The sequence below is a fragment of the Pipistrellus kuhlii genome, unplaced genomic scaffold (assembly GCF_014108245.1).
Source record: "Pipistrellus kuhlii isolate mPipKuh1 unplaced genomic scaffold, mPipKuh1.p scaffold_m20_p_6, whole genome shotgun sequence".
NCBI lineage: Eukaryota > Metazoa > Chordata > Mammalia > Chiroptera > Vespertilionidae > Pipistrellus > Pipistrellus kuhlii.
In genome coordinates, this window is record NW_023425562.1 from 14,351,926 (window position 1) to 14,379,488 (window position 27,563).

The window sequence follows — 27,563 nt, forward strand, 5'->3', positions numbered from 1 at the left end:
AATGAATTCCCATGTACCAACCACCCAGCTTTGTCAAAAATTTTGACCAACTGTGCTTCAGATTCTGTTAAAGCTCCTGTGTGCTTTTCCCAATCTCTGTCACCCTCCTCCTTTCCCAGACATAACCATTGTCCTAAATTTTATCATTCCCATGCATGTGTTTATTTTTTTTTAATATATTTTTATTGATTTTTTTTACAGAGAGGAAGGGAGAGAGATAGAGAGCTAGAAACGTCGATGAGAGAGAAACACCGACCAGCTGCCTCTTGCACACCCCCTACCGGGGACGTGCCCGCAACTAACGTACATGCCCCTGACCAGAATCGAACCCGGGACCCTTCAGTCCGCAGACCAATGCTCTACCACTGAGCCAAACCGGTTTCGGCCCATGCATGTGTTTATAATATGCCTTGCTTTACATGTTCTCAAACCTTATAAAAATGGCTTTACTCCACGCTTTCCCATGAGAGTGTGGAGTTAAGGAAGTAAAGCAAAAAATAGTGTTTTAGCCCTGGCCAGCGTGCTCAGTGGTTAGAGCATCAGCCCACCCACCAAACGGTCTTGAGTTTGATTCCCGGTCAAGGGCACATACCTGGGTTGCAGGTTTGATCCAGGACCTGGTCAGGGCAAGTACAGGAGGCAACCCAGCCATGTGTACCTCTCACATAGATGTTTCTCTCTCTCTCTCACGCTCTCCCTCTTTTTCTCTCCCCGCCTCTCTTTCACTTTCTCCAAAACCAATGGAAAAAATATCCTCGATGAAGAGTAAGAAACAAACAACAACAACAAAGAGTATTTTAGAAGAGGGCGAGTGACCCACAGTGTCAGATGGTAAAGACAGGTCAACTAAGATTAGAAACTGCAGCATTTCCTGTATTTTCCTTATCACACACCAAGTGCATGCGAGGCTCTCTAAGTAATTACTTAACCATTAATTGGTTCCTCTGTTTCATGCCTGTGCTAACGGAACATTAGAAGCAGGCCACTGGACCTTACACCAAGGGGATCACTGGTTCCTCTGAGCAAACCCCAGGAACAACAGGTGGGACAGGCAGGGGCTGTAGGATGTGGAAACAGCTCCTTTAAGAAGCTGGAGAGGAGAAGAAACAGTAGAGATGGGAAGCGATGGCTGCTAAGTTTTAAAGCCAGGAGTGAGTTGGGTTTGCGTAAATGATAATGGAAAAAAGACCCATAAAAGGGAGCTGTGCACAAGGCAGCTGGATGGGATCCTGAGCCCAGGGATGGGAGCAGCCACTCTGGGCTGTATCAGGAGAAAAGGAGGAAAGGGGTGTGTGGGTCAGCAGTTTTCACGTTTGAATTGGCATCAGAATCATCGGCAGAGCTTCTTAACACAGGTTACTGGGCCCACTTCCAGAGTTTCCGAGTCAGGAGGTCTGCAGTTGGTCAAACAAGTTCCCCGGTGGTGCTAATGGCACCTCAGTTTGAGAACCTCTGGTAAGACAATGTGTAGAGAGGGTAACTGAAAATTGAGGAAGTTTGTGGGTCATGTCTTATTTTCTCTTGAGAACGCAATGTGCTGAAAATGAAGGGGGGGGGGGGGCGGCATGGTGAAATCAAAGGTGGAAGGAGGCTAACACATTCTGAAGCCTGCTCACCGGCCATCTGCATTTTCCTTGTCACTTACCAAGTGCACACGAGGTTCTCTAAGTAATTAATTAACTATTGATTGTTTCATCTGTTTCATGCCTGTGTTAACGGAACTTATTATAGAAGGCCTTGAACAGGGTTGGACAGAGTAGGGAAGAGAGAGAAAAATGAGGTTTAAGGGGAAACATGCCAGCTCCTCCCATCCTCCACTTAATCTTCTGATTTCCAATCTGCCCTGGAGCAATTCTAGCAGAATTGGTAGATATAATAAGCGGGTGACGGCACATTTCTGCAAAAATAGACTCTCCGAGTTCTGGAACCAAGACCCCTCCTGAGCAGCGTCCGGCTGGGCTACCTCGCAGGCCTTGATGTGCTCGCTCTGCCACTCCTCTCGGATCTTATCCAGAGTGTTGATGTGCAGCATATACGCCTTGTCTGCAAGGAAGGGGAGGGGTGTGGGCTCAGAAAAGGGCAGGGGCAGCTCGAAGACCAGGCTCACCAGGCTCCATGAGCTCTGATCACTGGAAGGCCATCATCACATCGCGCACCCTCATAACAGCTTTGTGAAATGTTCACGGAACCAAGCAATTAGCGAGAAACGACCTTAAGCAAGGAGAAGTGAGAGTGGCGGGGGAACCTCGGTCAGAGTTTGCTTAGTCTAATTCCACCTCAATAGTTTCTACCCCTTTTCATTTCCAGGAAATGTACCCAATGACAGATGCAGAGATCTACCTTGAGCCCAAAAGGGCACCTAGTTACTTTAGTTTTGGGTTTAGAGACTTCTTAAGTGACCGTGGTCATGAGAGGTTTATGTCCTGCCGGACAAGCTGGGGATTAAAAGCTTGGGCCTTAGATTCAATGCTGACGAGGCTTCCAGACGTGGCTGTTTCTTTCATAGCAGGTACGAGTTAACCAGGGCTGAAATGCGCTTTTTAAATAGTTGCCCCAGGAAAAATTATCAGAGTGAGCCCATATCACAAAACAGCTGCCACGTGACCCTACCATCTCCATCCTGTGACATGTACAGCAACCAGACTGAGCAAGCCTTGGCCAGAAACTGCTGGCCATTCACTTCCTCAGTTTCGCTACCCTTTCTTCCCTTCCTTCCCCACTTCCTGTTTCTCCCTTCTGAAAGCCCATTGTATAGCCATGTGTTCTTCATCGTTAGGTATACCAGACCACCTTTCTCAGACAGGTTTAGGATAAGGTAAACCCCACCACAATCCTCCCCCATCCCGGGAGCCACCCTCACCAGAGTCTTCGGCGGCTGTCTTCGCGGTTGCCAGTTTCACAAAAAGCTGTGGGGACAAAAAACAAATGATCAATGGACCAGGAATGCTGGGCCAGGATTCTGCAGGCAAAACAGATCTAAAAGTAGTGGCTGCACAGAGACAAGCGCTAGTACAAGCCTTACCTAGGGTTCTCTCATGAGCAAATCATTCAACTTGCCCTCTAACCATTCACAGTTGCAAAATATCCATCCATCAAGCATCTTGCCCTACGTCTTCCTAAAGCCATACTCCTGCCCTCTGGTTACTGCCAATCTCATATCCAGATTTTATAAAATTAAATTTATAATGCACCCAAGCAGGAGGCAGCCTGGCTACAAAGAATACATGAGTTGAGCTTTGAAGAAAGATGATTAAAAAAAAAAAATCAAAACTCTTTCCCCCACTTATCACCCCATTCCCTCCCCCATGGCCTCCTTTCTCTAGCTCTTCCACATCCCTAAACATGTGAAGGGTTTTCCTGGCTCAGAGGATCCTAATTAGCCTAAAGGAAGATATTGCCAGAAGTTTGGGGAGCAGGTCCATTTTTAATTAAGATCATTAATTGGCTTTAGCTTGAGATCATAAATCTCAGCTTTTTCAAGTGGTCAGCCCTCCCAGGTACCTTTTCTTGTTGCTTCGGGTTTACCGAGTTGGCACTTCGGTGGACAGCCTGCTCTGCGTCATCTTTGTCTCGGCATTTCTGCTCATAGTTCTTCTTTGCCTTAGTTGTTATGAGCCAAAAGAGGACCAAAATAGGTGAGCAAATCATAACCCTGAAAAGCAGCCATCCTAGCCTGCCAAGCCCAGCGAATACAAGGTACCCTGAATAGGTCTGTGATTACCACTAGAACATGGCTGCTCAGAGGCAGATGCTCTTTCTTGTCTATCGCTGAAACATCTCTCTAGCCCTTTTCCAAATTATGTACATAGTGGCAGCCTGAGCAAGGAAATCAAAACTCTCACCTGGCAAACAAAGTGCATGAGTGTTAAAAACTGATCAGAACAAAAGATGGCATTTCATATGGGAAAAATAAAAAGACCTATGTAACTATAAAATATGGAACCCATCCCAGCCAGCGTGGCTCAGTGATTGAGCATCAACCCATGAAGCAGAAGGTCACAGTTCGAATCCTGGTCAGAGCACATGCCTGGGTTGTGGGTTTGATCCTTAGTAGGTGACGTGCAGGAGGCAGCCAATTAATGATTCTCCTTCATCATTGATGCTTCTATCTCTCTCTCCCTCTCCCTTCCTCTCTGAATCAATAAAAATATATTTTAAAAAATAAATAAATATCAATAAAGACATATCTTCAGGTGAGGCATTAAAAAAGATTTTTTGGGGAAAAAAAGAAATCAAGATTCAGAATAGTCACAGGGGGGAGCTCAAATCCAACAAGATAAATGGGGGGAGGAAAAGAGATAAATGGGATCATATCTATATATGTAAAAGGCTAAACAACCAACCCACTGTCCAACCAGCTGATAGATATGATGCGCACTGACCACCTGGGGGCAGATGCTCAACACAAGAGTTGCCTTGCTGCCATGGCTTGGCAGTGGGGGTTCTCGATGACACACCCAGAACCAGAGAGGAGGGAGCCTGATTTCAGAGTGCATCACCCAAAAACTGCCCTCTCGCGATCCAGGACCCCTCGGGAGATGTCAGAGAGCCAGTTTCAGCTCTATCCCCGCAGGCCAGGCTAAGGGAACCCACCTGCCGGAGGTACCACGTTCACTCGACAACCTTCAAGCCATGGCACCAGCCCCAGGTGCTGCTGGCCTGGGAGGGACCATGGGAGGTTGGATCCAGGGATGTCCCGCCTGTCTCATCCAGTCCTGCCCCGCTGGTCCCCTTTTAATTAATTTCCTTTCAATGTGCACGAATCCATGCACTGGGGCACTAGTGATACATAAATAAATATATATATATATAATTTTGTGTCTTGGCCTAAAATATTTAAATTAGCTTGCTATACTTTCCCAGGTTACTAGAAAGATAATATTGTGTTCCTACTATCTAGTTTCATCCTCAATTTTTTCAAGGCTTTAAAAAGAAGAAAAGTGATATCACTAAAAAAGGAATTGCATTAACAAATAACATTATTGAAATGTTATTTGAGTAGGACAGGATTTCAGGAAAAGGCAATAAAATGAAACTCACATCCATGGTTTTCTTGAATTGTACGCTCCTTTGTTTGTGGATAGCATCCATTATAAGCTCTGTCTGTGAAGAGAACACAAGCACTATTAATAAAAACAGAAAATATTGTTAATACCATCTTGTCTTGAGGGCTGTGTTCAAGATGGATTATCTCACTGAGTCCTCACACAACCCAGAAGGTAGATGTACTATTTATTATTTCACAAGTGAGGAAACTGCAGCAAAAAGGTTGAACAAGTTGCCCAAGGTCCTATGGCTGATTAATGGAGGAGGTCCGTCTTTGAACTTGGGCAGCCACCATTGTGAAACATTCATCACCTTAGAACAGTCGCTTCAGCAACTCTGAGATCAAGAAACTTTGGTGTCAAAAAAAGACTTTTTTAACTTTTGTTAAAGTGCCCTTTATATTTTGAAAGGGGTCTTTTTTCTGTAAGCTTATATGGGCACAGTTAAATTAGAGACTTACAAACATTCACTTCCGTGGCATACCCTTACCCAGCCAGGAGCCTGGACAGAATGAAGGGAAGAAATGTTTGTAGGACAGCGAAAAGAAGCTGTTCTCCCACTCTTTTTTTTAAACATATATTTTTATTGGTTTCAGAGAGGGAGATAGAAACATTGAAAAGAGAGAATCATCCATCAGCTGCCTCTTGCATGCCCTCTCCCCCCCAGCAACCAGGGCATGTGCCCTGATCAGGAATTGAACCATGGCCTCCTGGTTCATAGATCGATGCTCAACCACTGAGCCACAACAACCAGGCTGTTCCAGGTAAAGTAAACTACTTTGTTGTGTTCTCTTGGGAGCAATTTCTTTATTGTGGATGTGACATTAATACATTTATTAGTCAGAGTAATGCAGCTAATAATAAAAAATGTACCTCAGATATAATAGTTCCTCCAATGTATCAAGCATTATGTGATAAGCAGTTTTCATGCATCATAACACCTAATACTCTTACTCCCATTTTCTTGACAGTAAATTGAGGTTAATTACACTCAGCAAGTAGAGTTGAGATTTGAGCCCAGAAACCTGACTCTTCTGCCCTTATTCCTAATCATGACCATAAACTACCATTATCTCTATAGTAGCTCTATAAAAGCAATTGGGAAGATAGAAGATCAAGAGATGCAATCATTCAAAATGAGCTATGACATTGCTCTTGTGCGAAATGATGTAATGCAAAATAATATTGAAAATTAAAGTTGAATGTGGTTTCTTTCCTGCAATATTAAGTTGCTCTCTGTTATCGTAGCCCACAAATACAGATTTTCAAGATATCTGGAGAGAATATCTCACTTCAAATGTGAGCTTTGGTCGAAACTGGTTTTGCTCAGTGGATGGAGCGTCGGCCTGCGGACTGAAAGATCCCAGGTTCGATTCCCGTCAAGGGCATGTACGTACCTGGGTTGTGGGCACATCCCCAGTAGGGGGTGTGCAGGAGGCAGCTGGTCGATGTTTCTCTCATCGATGTTTCTAACTCTTTATCCCTTTCCCTTCCTCTCTGTAAAAAAATCAATAAAATATATTTTAAAATATATATGAGCTTTGTAGAATACATGAATTTCCCTTGGGGGGACCCCAAGGGGCCCTCAGAGAACTGAGGCATCATCTTCTCTGAAAGAGAGAGACCAGAAGTAGCTATGCACCTGCTAATGGTGAAGATACAGTAGACAGAACAGATAGGGCTCCAACATGATCCCCACATGGAGGACTCATGGGCACATCTTTGCCATTGCAGGTATGGAGCTGTGTGGTTCACATTAGCCCCTATATGTGTTTGTCAAGAGGAGGAGCTGGATTTATTTATTTTATAACAGTTCCTGGTTCTCCCTGGCTCCATGGAGCAGATCAATTAGCAATGCTGGTCTATTCCATGATCCTTTCAAGTCCGAATATACACACTGCCATTCTTCCAGTTTGGAAGCTGCGACTATCTTATACTTTATGGCCCAAGCCAGGCCTCCTTAATGCCAAAGTTCTACATAACACCTGCTTCAAGCACCTCTCAGGTGGCTACAAAGTTATATGAGCCAAACCTTTTCACTTCAGATCATTCCTCTCTCTGCCTTCAAAGATTCCTGGCATTTGTACATCAGTAGGATCCTGGAGAGCAGCAATCTACTCTTTCACCTGACAGGTGGAACCCTGGGTCCCAGACCTCGCACCATTGGTGACCTTTGCTCAAGGCTACTTGGTGACACCACGTCCTGCTCTGCCTGCTGCACCACCTTAATTTAAGTGTCCTCATGTCCATGGTTCACTTAAAGGGGACCCCACTCTTGGTGGCCCCTATAAGTCAAGGGTTCTCTTTTAGGTTTCCTTAGGGAAGCACTTCTTTGAGGACTCAGACTTTCTGCTCAGACCAAATTTAATAACACAAAGTAGTGCAAAAACACAATCACCCCTGTTACAGGGTGGGGAGAAGTAAGCGGGAGGGGAAAAGGAAGAGAGATTTATAAATGGCCCAAATGACCCTGTCCTAATTATGGAAATAACTACTTAGCCATCTATTTGTCTGTCTACCCCACTCAGACTATATTCTGGAAACTGGAAGCATCACTCTCTGTAATGCTTTGGAGATTGCTCTCTAAATAGGCAGGACAAAACTCTGCCATGGTCATTCCCATCTCAGCTGATATGGTAAAATGATGTGGGCACCAGAGGAGAGAGTAGCTGACCATGTGCTGCCTGTCAGGCTTAGGACATTCTGGGCCAGAAAAGGAACCTCAGTACCCTAAAACATCCAGACTCCTGAGAATAGTTCCAAAGACCCCACCCTACCTGCCAACCACCAGGAGTGAGAGCCTCATGTCTTACCACCCTCACCTATATTGGCTTTTACTCTACTGGTTTTAGATTCAAGGTCACTTCCTCAGGAGGCCTTCTAAGCCCCATACATTAGGTGTGGTGTTCACTCTGTACCTTCAGGTGGCCTTGATCTCCCCTACCATTTAAGGTTCATCATACTTTACCATGATTATGCGACCTCGGTCTCTCTGGCCATGCTCACCACTCAGTGAGGGAACGGTGACCACGCCTATATTGCTCACCACCCTTGGATAGTTGTAGAAGTAAGTACCCCATAGACTTCTGGCCATTCTACATGCACCTCCCTGCCCCAGTTTAACAGAACCCAATTGATGGCTTACCTTGATAAGTGGAAACGGCTTTATTTCCAAGAAGTGAAAACCAAAGTGTTCAGGGTTTTATCAGTGGAAATGAGAAGTTAGCAATGGCATATTTCCCCCCAATGTTTAAAATTTTTTTAAAGTATTTATGTACAGAAGTTGGTACATCCCAGAGTTCATTGTGATGCAAGTATACACAAATGGATTGATCAACCTGGGACTTCTCCCAGAAGGCTGGGAAGGAGGCATGGTCCTGCTGTAGAGAGCACCCTAGGATGTATAGGGAACTTGGATGACAAGGGTAGGCTGAATGCCGGTTGCTCTATTGCCTAACAGATTTCAGAATGTGGGTGGCTAGGTCTGATAATTTTCTCAGTGACTTGTTAGGAGGGGAAGTTTCAAAAGCCTTTCAAAATTAACAACATTTTCTCCGAAATGACTAGGACTACCCAGGGCACTTGAAAGATGGGAAAGAATGACCCTCCTCTCCTTTTAGTGGTAATCATGTGTGCATGGACCTTGGTTGTCTAAGGCAGTGGTCGGCAAACTCTTTAGTCAACAGAGCCAAATATCAATAGTACAGCTATTAAAATTTCTTTTGAGAGCCGAAAGCCAACTTCTGCCATAGGCCACAAAGTTTCAATCGCACTGTACATGCACACCTGAAAGTGGTATTTTGTGGAAGAGCCACACTCAAGAGGCCAAAGAGCCGCATGTGGCTCTTGAGCCACAGTTTGCCGACCACTGGTCTATGGCATTTTGCTGCTTGAAGTTTGCAATTCCTCTAGAGAGGTGGGCAGGGCTGGCAATATCAGCCAAAAAAGTTTTCCCATCCAATAGTGGGTATAATATACATATTATTTCTGCTCTGAAAAATACTTTGGCCCAGAGAGACCCCTGAAACCTGGTACCTGAAGCTTGCATTTGTATGGAAGTGCTTAATATGGTATTCCTTAAATGATAGTTTCCAGCCTTCCTGGCTAGTAAAAGGCAAAGCTATAATATAAGAGCTTCTCACAAAATGACAATAGAGGCAAAGCAATGTTTTAGGAATTGAACATAAGGGAGGGTCAGGCTCAATCCCAGTGAGGGATGCGCAGGAAACAGCCTATCACTGTTCCATTCTCACATAGATGTTTCTCTCTCTCTCTCTCTCTCTCTCTCTCTCTCTCTCTCTCTCTCTCTCTCTCTCTCTCTCTCTCTCTCTCTCTCTCTCTCTCTTCTCTCTCTCTCTCTCTTTCTCTCTCCATTTCTCACTCTCTAAAAATCAGTTTTAAAAACCGTTTTTTAAAAAAATAGAAAGGAGTCAGAATAGTGGCTGGTCTAGTATAAGTAACACTTGATCTTTATAACTTCCCCAAATATTTTCCAGTTTTCTTAGCTTGCTCACTCACATCTCCTTACATGTAGTTGGCCAGAGTAAATCTCAATGAAAAAGAGCTTATGTACATCTGCTCTGAAGACAAGAACTGATTACCCAACTTGTAAAACAGAGAGTTTGGACTACATTCTGGTCTCCACGGAGTGAGTCTCCTCTACCTCTTACCCTCCCTTTATTTCCTTGTCCAGGAGGAGAAGTGTGATCTAGAAGCTCTCCATCGTGGCTATGCTACACTTTACTGAAGAAAGAGGGGGTTCCCCTTTCCAGTCAGAACTTAAATAGTGGCAGCAGATATGAGAAGAAGAGGAAAGCAGGCTGGAACCCTAAATCTAGCAAAAATTGTAAAAAGAAGTGGCCTGGGGGATAAGTGGGGACAGAACCATGAGTCTCCACATAGTTTTCCAATAAATAATCCTATAGGTTAAAACAAGAGCATGTTTACACGAGCGTGGGAACCGAGCCAAGGAGTTGAATGAACAAGCAAGCCTTGAGTATTCTACCATAAGAAAGGCAATATCTTAACACATATGCAAGCCCAACCTTTTTCCGTTGTAGCTTTTGCTTTTCCCTGAATTCTTCCAGCTTCCTGGCCTCTTCTCTTAGAGTCTGTGCGAGCTGAATATGACATTGTGCCACATTGTCTACTTCTGCAAAAGAATTTCAAATAATGGTAAACAAGGTAGACATATAATATGCAAAACTGTACACATTTTAAAATTATATACAGAATTCTGAAGCAAGTGGCTAAATTAACTGACTACACTTAGTCACCAACATTTATTGAGACCATCCATGTGCCCAGCAATGCTCTGACTACCAAGATCAAGGCTGGCAGGGCTTTCGCTTAGCCTTCTATCTCTAGCTGTTACTAACCTACTGTATGTCCAGGGCCAGGGAGAAGTTCATGTAGCTTATGTGCTAAGAGACATTCCTAAACCCACTACAATTTCAAATCCCATCCTTAGTTTTCATAGGTGAGCTCTAAGGATCTCTAACATCTCATGTGCCTGAGCATTTTTAAGAAAGTCATACACCAAAATTTTGGCTACCAAGTTATCTCTGGAGAGAAAGGTTATTGTTGATTTTCCCCCCTTGGTTTTTATGTAAAACCTTTGCAATAAGCATGGCTTACCTCTACAGTAGAAAACTTAAAATGTTAATCTTACTTACAATTTGTTCTATGAAAACAAAGTACAGTATGTAAGCTAGAAAGACTAAGAGATCTGATCTAAAAATATTTTTTAATTTGTCTGTGTCAAGATAACTTGAACAAGGTTAAAAGATACATGACCAAAAAAAGGTATTTGCAATTTGTATAACAAAAAAGTAAATAACTATATTAAAAGTATTCACAAAACAAAAGAAATATATATATCCCAGTATAAAAAGTTGGTTAAAAAACTTGAAATATATATATAAAAAAAGATCAGCTCAATGGCCTATAAACATTAGAAAATATATTCAGTCTTAACACAAAAATGTAAAATTTTAAAACATTGAAATAGCCCTGGCCAGTGTGGTTCAGTTGGTTGGAGTGTCATCTTGTACACCAAAGGGTCACAGGTTCGATCCCTGGTTAGGGCATGTGTGGGAGGCACTCAATCAATGTCTCTCTCTCTCTTTCTCCCTCTCTCTCTCTCTCTCTCTCTCTCTCTCTCTCCTCCCCACTCTCCCTCATTCCCTCCCCTCTCTCCTTCTTCTCTTTCTCTCTCTCAAATCAATAAAAACATATCCTCAGGTGAGGATTAAAAATAACAATAAATTAAATAAAACACAGAAACATAATTTTTTATCTTTCAGTTTGACAAAATTTTTAAGTATTAAAATTTGTGGTATTGGAGAACCTGAGGAAAAACAGTACTGCTGAAAGGGGAAAAATCAATATAACCTTTCTGGAAGAAATTTGGCATTTTGTAGGATCAAAAAAAATTTAATGTAAAAGAATGAGGCAGATCCACATGAACTGAAATGGAAAGATGTCTATGCTATCCTATCAATTGAGAAACTAAATTATAGAGAATATGCATAGTATAATCTCATGTATGTCTGTACATGTGTGTGTGTCTGCAATTAGAGAGAAGGGAGAGAGAGACTAAAAGCTGTAAATGCGTAGATAAAGGTCTGGAAAGACATATACCAAACTGCTAGCATGATTAAAAATTGATATTTTTCACTTTAAAAGCTATTTAGGAACATATGTGCCACCCCATAGATTTTGGTAAAGTTTTTTTTAAATATTTGTATATATATTTATTGATTTCAGAGAGGAAGGGAGAGGAAGAGAGAGAGAGAAACATCAATGAGAGAGAATCATTGATTGGCTGCCGCCTGCATGCCCCCTACTTGGGGGGTGAGGGGAAAGAGCCTGCAAACCAGGCATGTGCCCTTGGCCAGAATCGAACTTGGGAACCTTCAATCCTCAGGCCGATGTTCTATCCACTGAGCCAAACCAGCTCCACCCCATAGATATTGATGCATTGCCATGGTGTGATCCTATTTATTTATCTGAATAGATACAAACATAACTGTGTATATGGTATAAAAATGTTGGAGACATATTCACCTGTAACTGCTTAGTACTAAGAACTGAATACTTGGGTGTTCGCTATCTTGTTCACAGTTAGTTGTCTCATTTGAATTTTTAATATAAAAATCTATTTTTAATAATAAAGTGAAGCTACTTGGGGAAAAAGAAAACAAGGACAATAACAACGAATAAATATGCTGAGGAGACCCAGCCTATGCTGAAGTCCCCCTGGGCTAACCATGGTTGGCCTTGTGGGCATGCAAGAAACATGAAGACACTGTCCACATCTTGAGAAATGCATTCATTGATGAGTTAAAGAAGGAAGAGGACACCTATGGGAAAGTTAAGATGAATATTTATCTGGTTAACCTTACCAAGCTCTAGAACCACTCAACTGACTACAGAAACACTTTGGGCACAGGTACATACAGTGCCTTGGTTAAACTCCTCAGTTTGGAAGCACCAAGTATTCTGAAGAACAGAAAGACTCAAAAGGAGCTTCTGAGTAACGGGCCTGGGAGCTATTAGAACTGGACAGGAACCCTTGACGACCAAATGCCAGCACCTCAACCTGGACTTCAAGTGTGAGAACCACTTCTGTAAGGAAGTCAAATGCACAGCCCGACACGCAGGTGTGGACGGTTCTCCAGCTATGTCAACTCTGCAGAGCTATTTCTCACCTTAGGAGTTGCTTTCATTTTTCCCACCCAATGTGAGATTTCTGTTCAAATGAAAATCCACCTTTTAATGACAGACAGAGCTTGCCAAGGACAGTAAATATGTTTTTAAAGAATCACTTACGCTGCTTGAAGACTTCAAGGGCTCGCTTCAGGGTGCTAAAAAACAAGTACATATATAATGTCAACTTCTGGAAACTGGCTGTACAATCTCCTTCTAATGCCACTGCATGTACCCCTTGGCCCACAGTTCTAGACTCATCTTAGCCCCCAAGCTTAAAAGGACAGCAAAAGATCAAGACTGCAAGGGGGGGGGGGGGGGCGGAATCTAACTTTGGGGGTGGCAGCCTGGCAATGGTCATCTCCTCATCTCCCTGCTGTTCTTCATTACTTTGCAACAAGGAAATAGTTTACCAACTTTTTTTTTCTTTGTTAATCCTCACCTGAGAATATTTTTTTCCCATTGATTTTTAGAGAGAGTGGGAGGGAGGGAGAACAGAGGGAGAGAGAGAGAGAAAGAAAAAGATTGACGTGAGAGAGACACATTGATTGATTGCCTCCCAGACCTGGACCAGGGATTGAACTGCAATCCAGGTACATGCTTTTGACCGGGAATCTATCCCAAGACCCTTCAATGTATGGGCAGATGCTCTAACCACTGAGCACAACGGCCAGGGCTCTACCACCCTTTTGACAAGCACTTTGGCCTTAAACCCTAAGTAGGCCCATCAGAGGCCAGAGGCCAGAGGCCCTCAGTAAAGCCGATGAGGTGACAAATCCTACCTAGCCCATAGAGGAGCAAAGTCACTCACTCTCATAGGGCACTTTCTAAAGATAATCCTGGAGGTGACAAAAACAAGTAACCTAAATGGCCTTTCACTTCAACCTGGCAGCGAGGCCCCCAGTTCTCATCTCCTACTGGGTGTTCCTCTCTGAGGTGTGTAATCATAAATTAGGGATCTGACTGGCTTTTCTCACGGGACTGAAGAGAACGGGGCCAGAGTCTCTCTATGAATTTACTCAGGTTCCAGTCAACAGTGTAACAATATAAGAGACACCATTTTGGATCAGACTCATTCCACTAAATATATTTTCCAAGAACTATGTGAGAGAATGTGGCTATTACCCAGCACAAAACCTCAAAGGTTTTGGATATTTTGCCAAACACCTTACATATTTTATAAATAAGTGTTGTTGGTTGTTTTTTGGGAGGTAGGGGTGTCAGCTGACCCACTAATCTTTAAAAATCCTGCTGGAATAACAGTGCAGCTTGCCTAAGTCTATCCGGTTTTGACCTGTGAACATGTAAATATTTTACATATTCAAAAAATAAAACTAAATCAAACAGAAAAAAGAAAAGAATCCTTAAATTTTAAAACAAACTGAAATGAACTTAATATAAAATACATAATGACACAGAGAAAATAAAATTTTAAGTGAGCTTAGAACACAGGATTCTTAGTGAAATATAGCCTGAGATCAAAAGGAACTGCAAGAAAAGGGTGAACTTTTTTCACAAGTTTTCTTGTTAGTAACAATAGTGATATTATTTTGAAAAATTTTGATATATATTATCATATAAAGCAAATAATTATGCTAATATTGTCAGGAAGTAAGATTTCCCATTTAAGAGGAAATGAATATAAAATTAAGGAAGCTAAGTAAAACCCTGTAAAGTGAAATTGGAATTGGAAATATTAATATGAACTCATGTTATTAAAATCTGTCCCCTAGAAGCAGGGACATCTCTGTGACATGATCAATGCCAGAACTTAAGAGTCTCATCTCTAAACATGACTGGTTGGTCATTAAAAAGAGCTAAGTATATTTTGAGAAATAGCTGTTCCAGGTTTAAATTAAAGTCCCAAAGTTATATGAACAAAATATGGCAAATGTGGATAATTATGAAATCTGGGTGATGGGTTTCTTATGTTTGTCTTTTTCCTTTTAATGTGTTTTTATTTTATTTTTATTTTAATACATTTTAATTTATTTTTTTAGAGATCGAGGAAGGAAGAGAGAGAGAGAGAGAGAGAGAGAGAGAGAGAGAGAAACAGTAATGTGAGAGAGAAACATCAGTTGCCTCCCACACACACCCCAACCAGGATCAAACCCGTTACCTGAATATGTGCCCTGACAAGGAATCAAACTTGTGACCTTTTGGTGCACAGAACTACACTCAACCAACTAAGCCACACCGGTCAGAGTTCAGTATGTTTTTAAACTTTTCATTTACAACATAAAAAATAAAAAATAATCATTAAGTTAAAATTTTTTTCTTTGTATTATTGTCCTATGTCTGTGGGTAACAAATTTTTAGGCTTATGCAACTATAAATATTTTACCTATCTCCCAACATTTTTGTCATTTTCACTGATCTAGTACTTCGTAATCTTGGAGTGCATGTGGGCATGTGTGTATGCATGTATTTTAGAAGCAAGAGAAGAGGAATGACAATATCATGACTGCCCCATTCAGACCTCTGAGAGGACACAGACCTCTTTGCAGCTATAAATAGCACAGCAAAGCAGTATGCAGGTCAGTATGTAATGTGATTGGGTCTGCAGAGGCCTGCAAAGTCTGAACTAGTTCTCCCGATCCCCCGCCCACACCCCCAACAACATTCTTATTTTGGAGAAACAATCTAGAAATTTCCATATGCAAAGAACTGGCCACAAAATGTGTGAGATCTGCTGCAAAATGAAAATCTGGGATCCCCTGTTTATACACTATTAAGAATTTCAAAGGTGACAGCAAAGAGCATTAAGCTGATTATGAAGCCTTTCTAAGTATTGGTTCTTATATGACTGACTGCCCATGAAGCCAGGAATGATAACTGTAGTATAGAAATCTCACATTGGTAGTGAGAACTATAAATGGTGCAAAAACAGCCGAAACCGGTTTGGCTCAGTGGTAGAGCATAGGTCTGCGGACTGAAAGGTCCCAGGTTTGATTCCTGCCAAGGGCATGTACATTGGTTGCGGGCACATCCCCAGTAGGGGGTGTGCAAAGAGGCAGCTGGTTGATGTTTCTCTCTCATTGACGTTTCTAGCTCTCTCTCTCTCCTCCTTTCTGTAAAAAAGTCAATAAAAAATATAAATTTTTATAAATGGTGCAAAAACAGTCTCTTGTAGCTATCACAAACTATGTATGTGTATATAGGCATGCGTGCATCCGTGTGTGTGTGTGTGTGTGTGTGTGTGTGTGTGTGTAAGACTCTCTATTAAATTTCTACTATAAAGTTATATATAATGTAACCCGACCTATGAAAAGTATACATAGAAAAGGACTTCAAGAGAAACTTAAAAATATTAATAATGAGTTGTAGCTTCATAGTTCACTTTAACCTTCTATTTTTTCCAAATTTTTCACAGCTGAAATGAAATAAGTTAAAAGTTGTCATTATCCAAGACACTTCGCCCTCCTGGCCAGCTCTTTCCTCTGAAGTGATGGGCCTCGACAGTAGAACCAACCTGGAAACCAGAAAGAAGTGTGGCACCTACTTGATCTCAGACTGTCCACATGGCTTCTTCCTAGAGAGGTTGAGCAGATCTTTGCCATATCTCTCTTCAATTGACGCCCTAAGTGGAACAGAAGAGAGAGTTATAAGTCCTCCTCGGGGCTGACTCTCAGGCCCCTGGAAGGCAAAACTGCACCTTTGAGAGCAGCTCAGATAAAATACCACTCTCTAAAATACAAATTCCCTCTAATCTACAAGTGGTGCAGGATTCCATGCTTAAAGGTGTTCCACAAGCATGCTTCCCTCCTCCCTACTCAGTATTGTGTTGCAATACACAATTAAGAGCCCTGACCTGGCCACCAAGTTCCTGGAGAAACCCCTTTCAGAAAAAGATACCCAGCCATCATAGGAGAACATTAAGTAGAGTGGATAAGCCATTATACATGGAGTTAATAGAAGTCCTGGCTCTACTACTTAGTGTTTTTATAATCTTGGACAAATCATTTAAAACCCCATTGAGCCTCAGATTTCTCATCTGTAAAATGGAGCTAATGATTTATACCTTCCAGGATTAACATAATGGTATTGGTAGTGGGTAGAGATATCCAAAGCATGCTTGCTAATAAAACTGTCTGCTGGAATAGAGAGTGGTGTCATGGGTGAGAATGTATGAAACAAAGAGAAACGGCAGATAGAGAAGTTTTCTCTGTTCGAGAAACAAGCCATCTTCCCAGAAAGTCACCTGCCCTTCTGCCCAGAGTTGATGAGTCATAAACATAGGGTCTATATGTAAGATGCCTCTTGGATTCTGTCACTTTCTAAGTCCCCTGGTAAATAACTTACTAACTTAATTTAAAAAGTTACACTTTTGCTCGGCCAATGTGACTCAGTGGCTGAGCATCAACCTATGACCTAAGAGGTCACACAGTTCAATTCCCAGTCAGGACATGTTTAGACACATATCATAAAAATTTTGTAAACATATGTGTATCACACTTGATAACTCAAATCAATAAAATTAGACATACTTTCTTAAAGTTACACTTTCATGCAAAGACAGTGGAAACAATAATACCTCATGCAGTTGATGTGTGTCAAAGGAGACTATTTCTTTTTTAAAATAATATATTTTTATTGATTTCAGAGAGGAAAGAAGGGAAAGACAAAAAAAAATCAGTAATGAGAATAATTGATCAGCTGCCTCCTGCACACCCCACACTTGGTGATGGAGCCCACAATCTGGGCATGTGCCCCAAACGAAAATCAAACTGTGACCTCCTGATTCATAGGTCCATGCTCAACCACTCAGCTATGCCAGTCAAGCAAAGGAGAAAATTTCACAGACGTGTAAAAACCTCAATGTTACAGTAATAGAGATTCTGAGACAAATCTCCCAGCGCAGCACATAGCAAACACTGCACAAGTGGCTGTCAGTATGGAACTGCTCAGGCTGCTGTGTGGTGCTCATCATCCATGTCATCATTATGTCTTTCCAGCTGGTTAGGAGGTAAACTGGGAAAATTCACAATTTACTGATGGATCGTTTGTTACTCTCTTTTGTTACTTACTTGCTGTGTTACAGTAAGTCATCCAGGACTCACTGGGTACAGATCAGCTGCAGAGCACATACGGAGACATGGCCCAGGGATCGGCCATTCAGATGCAAGAAAGGCAGCATGCTTGCCCACTCCAGAGCAGCATCTGACACGATGCTTTGCATTTAGGTGATTGTTCTGTCTGTCCCCAAAGGAATGTAAATGGGTTGACTGAAATCCTTCTGGGTATAACCAAGGTTGAGCTGCCAGAGCAGTCCACAGCAGGACTTTGACATTTTGGCAGGAGGGGGCAGGGTGTCACAAAACTTGGATATTGGACATATTTAACAACATATATAAAAAAAAAATACTTGAGCCCTGGCTGGTTTGGTTCAGTGGATAGAGCGTTGGCCTGTGGACTCAGGGGTCCCAGGGTTCGATTCCAGCCAAGGGCACATGCCCGGGTTGTGGGCTTGGTCCCCAGTGGGGGGAGTGCAGGAGGCAGCTGGTCAATGATTCCTTCTCATCATTGATGTTTCTATCTCTCTCTCCCTCTCTCTTCCTCTCTGAAATCAATAAAAATATATTTTTAAAAAATACTTGATACATGTATGTGTTTCACACTTGATGAACTCAAAATATAAACAGTAGCCTAGAGATGTTGCTCAGTGGTTAGGAGGTCATGGTTTGATTCCTGGTCAGGGCACATAGCTGGGGTTTCCAGCTTGATCCACAGTGTGTATGGGGGGGGGGGGGGGGTGCAAGAGGCAGCAGATTCTCTCTCATCATTGATTTTTCTGTCTCTCTCTCACTCTCTCTCTCTCTCCCTCTCCTTTCCTCTCTAAAATCAATAAAAATATACTTAAAAACTATATATATATATATATATATATATATATATATATATATATATATATATATAAAACACATTGCTGCTATCTTTGCTCCTGTCTCTGTGTGTGTGTGTGTATTGTCTCTAATCCATTCGATTAGAATATGCTAGGTTTCCACATGAAATTTTACAGCAGCTCAGTAAAACGATGCCCAAAAGCCTCGGAAGACATTTCAGTAACGTCAGCCTAAGGCCCAGACTCAGCAGACCGAGTCCCAGGTGCTATAAGCACCCCACACCTCACAGAGCAAGAGGAAATGTTAGACCCACCCCCAAGCCAGGAGAGGACTGCACTTCTCCACATAAATTACCCTGAACAGGATGTAATGGGGGAGCCACTCTCTCCTCAGTCACAGCAGCCTCCTAAGAAGCACACCACCAACAAAGGAAGCCCAAAGGCCAGGCAGGCCACTCGCTCAGGGGCCTCAAGTCCCCACCCTCGGGCGTGTGTACATATCTGACACTCTGAACTGATGGCAGCAGATCCTTCCTCAAAATCCAAGCACCTGGGACAGATTTCTTTTACTAAGAAACTCCTGGAAAAAAATGGCCATATACTAGAAATACAGTATCAATACTTAATCATGCTTAATTTGCATATATTTCTCTCACTTGCCCATATATTTTTATGAAATGTTTAAAAGTGGGAGTTTAGCTTTTGGGTTCTAGTTGGACTTCTGCTTTTCAAACTGTGGGGCATGACCCACTAGGGAACCATAAATCAATCCAATGGGTTATGACCAGCATGAAATTCTATTAAATATACTCACTTAAATAGAATTGAACAAAATCATAGGGTAGTGATGTTTTCTTAAACTTTTGCTTTCCGTGTGTGTGTACCAGGTGGCAGTGTACCATGTATTTCTTGCTGAGGGTCATGTTTTTGTAATGCAGACACCCCTGATTTACACCACCACCCCACTGTGCCAGGGCACCATTGGATGGTCCACTGGTGTAAAGGGCCACCTGGGAAGGCGCATGGGCAATTTTCTTTAATTATCATCAGCTGAGCCACGCCTTGGGAGCATGTTTCCTCAAGATGGGTGACATGTTGTCAGCTTGGCCTTCATATCAACCCAGGTGTCGGCAGGGGCGGGACTAGATATGTAAATCCAGGCATGCTAGGGCCTACTTAAGAATGCAAATAAGTTGGTGTTACTTCCTGGTATTGGGGGTATACAATAAATGCCCTGGGAGGGGCCATCGTTGTCTTTTTCCTGCCTCTCCAGCAGACAGGATGGCAGCCCTCCCAGCTCCCAGCTAAAAATCTATCTCTGTGTCTTTTCTCTTTATTTCTATTATTTCTCAATTCCTGGCCACCTCCACTTAGAACCAGTTCGTTCATCTTTCTTTCCGTGCGGGACGGGAAAAGGGAGATCCCCACCGCATCAGGTCCCCACACCCTGGGCAGCAGAAGCTTCAGCTATTAGCCAACACCTCCTTCGTGGATGTGTCACAAAGCTGTTTCATCTCCAGGGGGAAATGTATAATATAAAAGCCTTGATTGGAAGAGGAACACAAAAGCAAGGAATGTTCTGCAGTCTATCTCCTGCTTAGTCACGGGACTCTTAATTGCTTGCTACTTTGTCAGCTCTGCTGAAGACAGGCAGAAGCCCACCTCCAGTGCCTGTCCAGAAAAAGGAAGGCTGCAACTTGGTGTCACCGTTGTCAGCCAGTGTGGGTAGAAAAGGGAGGCTGGTCACTCACAGGAGGAGGGGCAGTGACCCCCCGGTGAAGAGACCTCGCTCTGTCCACCCCTCCTGAGATACACAGGGAGGAAGTGGTCCTTTGAATCCATTCAAGGAGAGAGGCCTCACCACCTAGTGGGGCTACCAGTGTGTGCTCTATGATGCCTAATGTTCTCTTGAGTAGAAAATAAAGAGATTTGGTCGAAGACACATTGATGTCTGTATCTCCAAGTTATGACTCTCTAACTCACTGTTAATTGGTTTGGGGCCTAGCAATGACCTGAAACTTAGGCCAACCCCCCCTACCCCACCCCCACCCCAGCAAAGCACTCCATTCAGAATCACAATGGAGTATTCCAGATGAGAAAGTTCCATACACTAACTCACTTCATTAAGTATAGAATTAAAAAATAAAATAAAATCATACACATTAAGAAAAAGAAAACAAGCCCTGGCAGGTAACTCAGTTGGTTAGAGCATGGTCCCAATACGCCAAGGTTGCAGGTTCGACCCTAGTCAAGGCACATATAAGAAGCAACCAATGAATGCATAAATCAGTGGAACAACAAACTGAAATATTTCTTCTCTCATTCTTGCTGTCACTCTCAAATCAATAAATAAATAACTAAATTTTTAAAGAAAGTCAAAAAGGAAAGAGAATTCTATAAGGCAAATTAGTATCTCCATTGCCACCAAGCCATACTGCCATGTGGAGTGCCATGACCTGTCCCACATCTTTGTCACTGCTCCCTAATCCCCAGTGGTCTCTGAATCAGGCTCTGCCCCTCTTCTGCCCCTGTCCCCACTCACCACATGGGTCATGCTCATTCTCATTTTCAAGTGTACTGTTCCCCCACATATATCTGGATATCCCTCCACCTATCAAATCCACCAAACCCTCAGAGGGCCACCTCAAGGATCTCCTCCTCCATGAAGCTCCCACGCCCCCCTCTTTTGGCCAGTCTCCCACAACCTCCCTCTCCCGTGAGGTCCCTCAGTGTCATGGGTATCACACAACTTAATGCTTTATTACATTTTGTTTGGTGCTTCACTCATAAGTCTTATCTCTCCAACTGGTTTTTAAGAACTTTAGGACAAAAATATCATTTATGTCTTGGGGAGCATCCCATAACCTAGTGCAGGGGGTCTTGTGAACCATGAAACACAACCATGAAGCAACATCAGCCTATGGCCCAGATTCAGCAGACTGTGTCCCAGGTCCCATAAGCATCCCACACCAGATAAGCAGTGAATTGTTCAGTAAATTGTTCCTTGTTAGTGTGGAAGCATCCTGTCTTCCCTCTGTCTTCAGAGAGGAAACAGTGTGTACCTTTCTTTTAAAAAGTCTTCAAACTCTTTGCAATTCTTGCGGCCATTGTTCAGATGAAGGATGATGCTGTCGTAGCCAATGGTGCTGAGGATGTCCGGACTCTGGTGAAAAAGAAACCATCCTTGTCAGACCAGGAACAACACAGATGGAAGCCCCGAGGCCTGAAGATATGGGGGAAGCCCACAATGGGAAGTTCTTGAAACACGCTACCTCCAAGACATATGAGACCAAAATAGAAGAAGTAAGAATGCATGTAGCTGTGGAAGAATTTTTAAAATTATGAAACTGAAGGGGCCACAAAACAGGAAGGAAGTGGCCGAGGACTGAGAGGCACATGGATGAGGGAACTGCCATCCCCCTGGGTTGCTACCAGCATCCTAAATCAGGCCAGGACTGGGAATATGAGAGCCTGACCTTAACATCTCTTCTCATAAAACCAATAAGCCCAGGGTCAAGGTTATTGCTGCAAGCATCCCTGAAGGTCTGGCTTCCCACTGGAAAGCATGGAGGGAAGCCAGCAATCAGCATGCTCCACATGGTCCCAGTTTGGTTGGGGGGAAGGAGGGGAGAATTTTTTTAAATTTAAAATTAGCAGTTTATTCCTATTTTACTCTACTAGTGTTCCAAGGTTGAAGGAATCTGCCCAAGCCTTCCAAAGCATTAGGCCTAGATGAGGTACATTATAAAACTCAAAGTTCCCTCAACTCCCCAAACCAACCAATCAGGGACTCCAAGGAACAGCCACTAAAGTGGCCCCTGTAAAGTAAGGCTGGCTCCCTGGTTTCTATCCCCAAATGCTTACACTCGGTTGCTGACTCTGGCTTTAAAGGGAGGGTCCTGAGGGCTTTGAGCTCCTTTACCCCCAGCCCAGCTCAACCAGATCATTCCCCACATCCCAGTCAGCTGAGAGAGGTGCAACTCTGCCCTGGAGTGGATGGGGGACACCTGAAGACACATTTCTACCTAGCCTAGGACATGGAGAAGCAGAAGTCCTCTCTTCCATTTGCTGCCATTTGTCATTGCCTGGCTGAGCAGATTGGTAGGTCCCAAAGAGGTACAGCAGGACCAACATCTGAGGCTGATGTCAACGTGGCTTTCAGAAACTAAACTGGCCATAAATCCCACTGCATTAACACAGGCATTATTATACATATAACAAATTTTATAGATAGACATGTAGATAAATCTAAGTTAGAAATATACTTAATTCCATTGCTAGCTGCTGTTTGAGCACAGATTTAGGGCTTAGGAAGCCTTAAAAATGGCCTCCACTAAAGCTTCATTTCTCCACCCACCTCCTCCATACACCAACTCTTCTGTCTCAGCCAGGTAGGTCTCTTACTGCCCCGTGAAAAGCAGAGCTCAGTGGCAACTCTAAGATGATGCTTACATTATCCTCTCCTGAATCCAATCCAGCCCCTCCACTTCCAAGTTTTCTGGAAGCCTTATGAGTAACCAGAGCTCCCAGCTTCTGAGTTCACTGTTTGGTGAGTAGCTTTGCTGTCCCAGCTCCACTACAAGTGCCTGTGGCTTCTTCCACATCTTGGACCATACACACACACACACACACACACACACACACACACACACACACAGCTTAAATACAGTAAAATTCTGTAGGATGAAGTCACCTATTGTGTTCCCAGCCAGATGCATGAAACAAGAACAACGAAAACCAAGATTCCTGAGTAAATGAATAGGTTCAAATACTCAATATCAATGTTGATTTGTAGACAGAGGGTTCTCTGTTTCATGCTACTCATTTGGAAAAGGTGGTTTCCTTGTTTTAAATTAAGGGTGTGTAGACTCTTTGATCTGGACAGGGAGGATGGAGCCTAGGCCAGGGTTTCCTACAAAGAAACCAAATTACCACACCTCTGGCCACCAGTCTGAAAAAAACAGAACTGCTGCTTTGGAGGACTGACTGGGCTACAGAGGCAATCAAGAAAGGAAATCCCCAAGAGAAAACAAAGAGTGCCCAAGGCCAATTTCAAAGTTGTGCAAGATATGGCCTGGAAACTCCTTCCTATGTTACTCAGAGAGCATGGGCCAAGTAGAAAAAGTCTTCATGAGCACCAAGATAGCATCACAGATCTGCCATTAGAGGTGGGTGTGCCAAACCCATAATCCCAGTATCCTCGGCTTGGTAATCAGAGCCCTCTTTGCATTACATCTTACTTTTCTTCCCCAGCCTTCCCCACACTGGGCTCTTCCCTGTCTTCCAAACAGGAAGTGTCCATTTCCACCCCAGCACTTTTGCACATGCTTTTCCCTCAGTGGCAATGGCGTCTCCTCCTCTTCACTTAAACCCAACCTCTGCTTCAGAGCCAGTTCAAATCCCATTTCCTCTCTGAAGTCATCTTCAACTAATTTGCCCTATGGTCTCCTCTCCTTCTGAATTCCTCAAGTGTTTGATGCATCTCATTTGCTCTAATTCATACCATCTGACTTCAAAATGTTCTATGAAGTTACAGCAATCAAAACAGCCTAGTGATCTGAGAACAGATCAGTAGGTCAATGGAACGTAATGGAATCAAGAAACCCACTTATCAGTTGACTTTCTTTTTTTCTTTTTTTTTTAATATACTTTATTGATTTTTTTTACAGAAAGGAAGAGCGAGGGATAGAGAGCTAGAAACATCAATGAGAGAGAAACATCGACCAGCTGCCTCCTGCACACCCCCTACTGGAGATGTGCCCGCAACCAATGTACATGCCTTTGACCGGAATCGAACCTGGGACCTTTCAGTCTACAGACCGACGCTCTATCCACTGAGCCAAACCAGTTTCAGCATCAGTTGACTTTCAACAAAGGTGCCAAAGCTATTCATTGAGGAAATGACAGTCTTTTCAGCAAATGTCCCTGGGATAACTGTGTAAACCTCCAGGAGCAGAGAGCCTCTACTCATTCCTCAAACTGACATAAAATTAATTTGAGATGGATCATAGATTCAAATATAAAATATATATAAAACTAAATTATAAAGTCTTCAGAAGAACCAATTGGAAAATACCTTTGAGAATTGGAAATATTTCTTAAAGAGGACACAAAAATTATGAACTCCAACAGAAAAGACTGAAAAATTGGACTTCATCAAAATTAAAACCCTCTGCTCATCAGAGAAATTGTTAAGAAAATTAAATGCCCAAGAAACTAGAAACACCAATCAGAAAGGATATATGCACTCCTATGTTCATAGCAGCACAATCTACAATAGCTAGGATTTGGAAACAGCCTAGGTGCCTGTCAGCAGATGACTGGATCAAAAAACTATGGTATATCTACACAATGGAATACTATGCTGCCATAAAAAAGAAGGAATTCTCATCATTTGCAGCAACCTGGATGGAATTGAAGAACATCATGCTGAGTGAAATAAGCCAGTCAATGAAAGAGAAACACCACATGACCTCACTCATTTATGGATAATAAAGAGCATCATAAACTGATGAACCAAAAGATAGATATAGAGACAGTAAAGCAACAAGCAAACTGTCAAATTACAGCGGGGAGGGGAGGGAGATCTGGGGGAGATAAGAGATCAACCGAAGGACTTGTATACATGCAAGTACAACCAATGGACACAAAACTCTGGGTATGTATGGGAGGGGAGGGCCAATGGTAAAATATGTACATAGATAATAATTTAATTAATTAATTAATTGAATAGCAAGCCACTGAGTGGGAGAAAATATTCACAATACATATATCTGTCAAAAGACTTGTATCCAGAATGTTTAAACAATCCAACAAAATAATAATCAAAATATAAGCAAGCCAATAAAAACTGGGCATAATATTTGAACTTCACAAACATTTCATAAAAAGACACTTCCTATAAAATATTCCTCTGGCCAAAAAGTTCATGAAAAGTTGTTCAACATCACAGGGAAACTCAAGTAAAATCACAATGATATCTACTTCATGCCTACTAGAACAGCTAAAATTAAAGTCCATACTGAACGTAGGCAAGGAGATTGAATTATCATAACTCTCATGCATTGCTGATGGAAGTGTAAAAAGGGTATGATCATATTGAAGATGGTGATTTCTCAAAAGCTGAACGTACACATACCCTACGCCCCAAAATTCTGCTTATAAGTATTAGGATGAACTACCCCTAATCTCTCCTGCTTGGGCATGTAATATATGTTGTTATAACCTTTTCCCCATAGCTCGGGGCAGATGGCAACGCCTAATGGCGGCCCTCGCAGAAGCGAGATAAGATGAACTTCTCTTCGCCTGCCTGACCTGTGCACTCTCCTTCCTTGACTCACTTGAGTGACTCATGCCCTCCCCTCTCCTTGACCAACTCCGCACCCACGTCCTGACCTTATATAAGAGAGCCTACCCATCCCCTTGGGCTGACACCCACACACTGGTCTCAGCCCAGGGTGAGATAAGGTAATAAGATTTCTTCAGCTCTCACAATGTCTCTTGGCCCAACAATAAGCATTTACCATTGAAATGAAAACATACGTCCACAAAAAAGTCTTTCACAAGAATGTTCTGAGGAGTTTTATTCACAATAGCCCCAAACTGGAAACAACCCAAATGCCAACCAATTTTCTAATGATAAACAATTTGTGGTTTATTTATACAATGGAATACTACTCTGCAATAAAAAGGAAAGAACTACTGACGGGTAATAACACAAATGAATCGCACAAAAACATTATGCTAGTGAAAGATACTAGATGCAAAAGGTGTTTACGGTATGACCCCATTTATATGAAATTGTAGGACAGGCAAGCAGTTGTAGGATTTATTTCTATGGAAAAACACATAAGAACACTGATTGGCTGAGTCAGGAAGGGTGGACTGGGAAGGGCCATTTGGGAAATTCCTGGCATTGGAAATGGATACATGCATGTGACCCACATTCCTATCAAGATCTTCCTATAGAGGTGTGGATTGGACAGGTATATGCAGTTTTTAAAACTCATTGATCTGTGTGTTTCATCTTATATAAATTAGACCTCAAAAAATTAAAAGGGGAAAAAAAAAGCTGATAGGATAGAGAGGCCCAGCCTTGGAATGGACCTAGTCTTGGAGTCCTGGGTGAGGCAGGAGATGAACAAGAAGGGATGAGCAGATCCAAGCACCCAGAAAACCTCCTAAGACCCAGAACGTAAAGTTTAATAATGCTCAAGTTTATTCAAGGGATTATACTTTAATCACAAAGCCACTTAGGGTGTTTTTATTTATTTATTTATTTATTTATTTATTTATTTATTTATTTTAAATATATTTTATTGATTTTGTACAGAGAGAAGGGAGAGAGATAGAGAGTTAGAAACATCAATGAGAGAGAGTCATCGATCAGCTGCCTCTTGCACACCCCCTACTGGGGATATGCTCGCAACTAAGGTACATGCCCTTGACCAGAATCGAACCCGTGACCCTTCAGTCCCCAAGCCGAGGCTCTATCCATTGAGCCAAACCGGTCTCGGCTAGGGTGGGTTTTTTTAAAACAAAAAATGCAGCAGATCCAGCAGTGAGCACATCGATACCACATCCAACAGATGTATGAGCCCAAGAATAATAAAAGCAGACTTATCATGAGCACATCAGTGAACAATCCAAAGCAGGTAGGGGTGTGGGTTCAGAAAAGGAGGAAGTCTAAGGGGGCTGCCCACCAGCTCTAATGCTCAAGGCTGGTTTCACTCAGGCTGTCAAATCCCATGAAAACCTCTCATGCGCAGCCTTAATCCCTGAGCACCCTACTGCAGAGGCCTCTGAAAACTTGTTTCCAGGCTCCTTTTGCACATGGCCTCCAGGCAGAAGGTGCAGAAGCAAAGAGAAAGCAAAGAGCACCCGCACCCTCCAAAGCCTCCATCAGAACTGCAAGTGCTGCCTCAGAGCATCCCACATCTGGTTCTGTGCTATCTCTCAGGGCCATG

At 42.7% G+C, this 27,563-nt stretch overlaps 1 protein-coding gene across 1 annotated transcript in view; it reads right to left on the reverse strand.

Annotated features, from left to right (window-relative positions):
* Positions 1-27,563, reverse strand: part of PSTPIP2 (proline-serine-threonine phosphatase interacting protein 2) — a 58,770-nt gene that overhangs the window by 8,539 nt on the left and 22,668 nt on the right. The window contains exons 2-9 of the mRNA XM_036418102.2: positions 21,660-21,760; positions 16,258-16,335; positions 12,879-12,913; positions 10,091-10,197; positions 5,041-5,103; positions 3,502-3,600; positions 2,861-2,906; positions 1,964-2,043 (exon numbers count right to left, since the gene is read on the reverse strand). Of these exons, the coding sequence (XP_036273995.1) occupies positions 1,964-2,043; positions 2,861-2,906; positions 3,502-3,600; positions 5,041-5,103; positions 10,091-10,197; positions 12,879-12,913; positions 16,258-16,335; positions 21,660-21,760 (609 nt within the window). The remainder of the gene's footprint in view (positions 1-1,963; positions 2,044-2,860; positions 2,907-3,501; positions 3,601-5,040; positions 5,104-10,090; positions 10,198-12,878; positions 12,914-16,257; positions 16,336-21,659; positions 21,761-27,563) is intronic.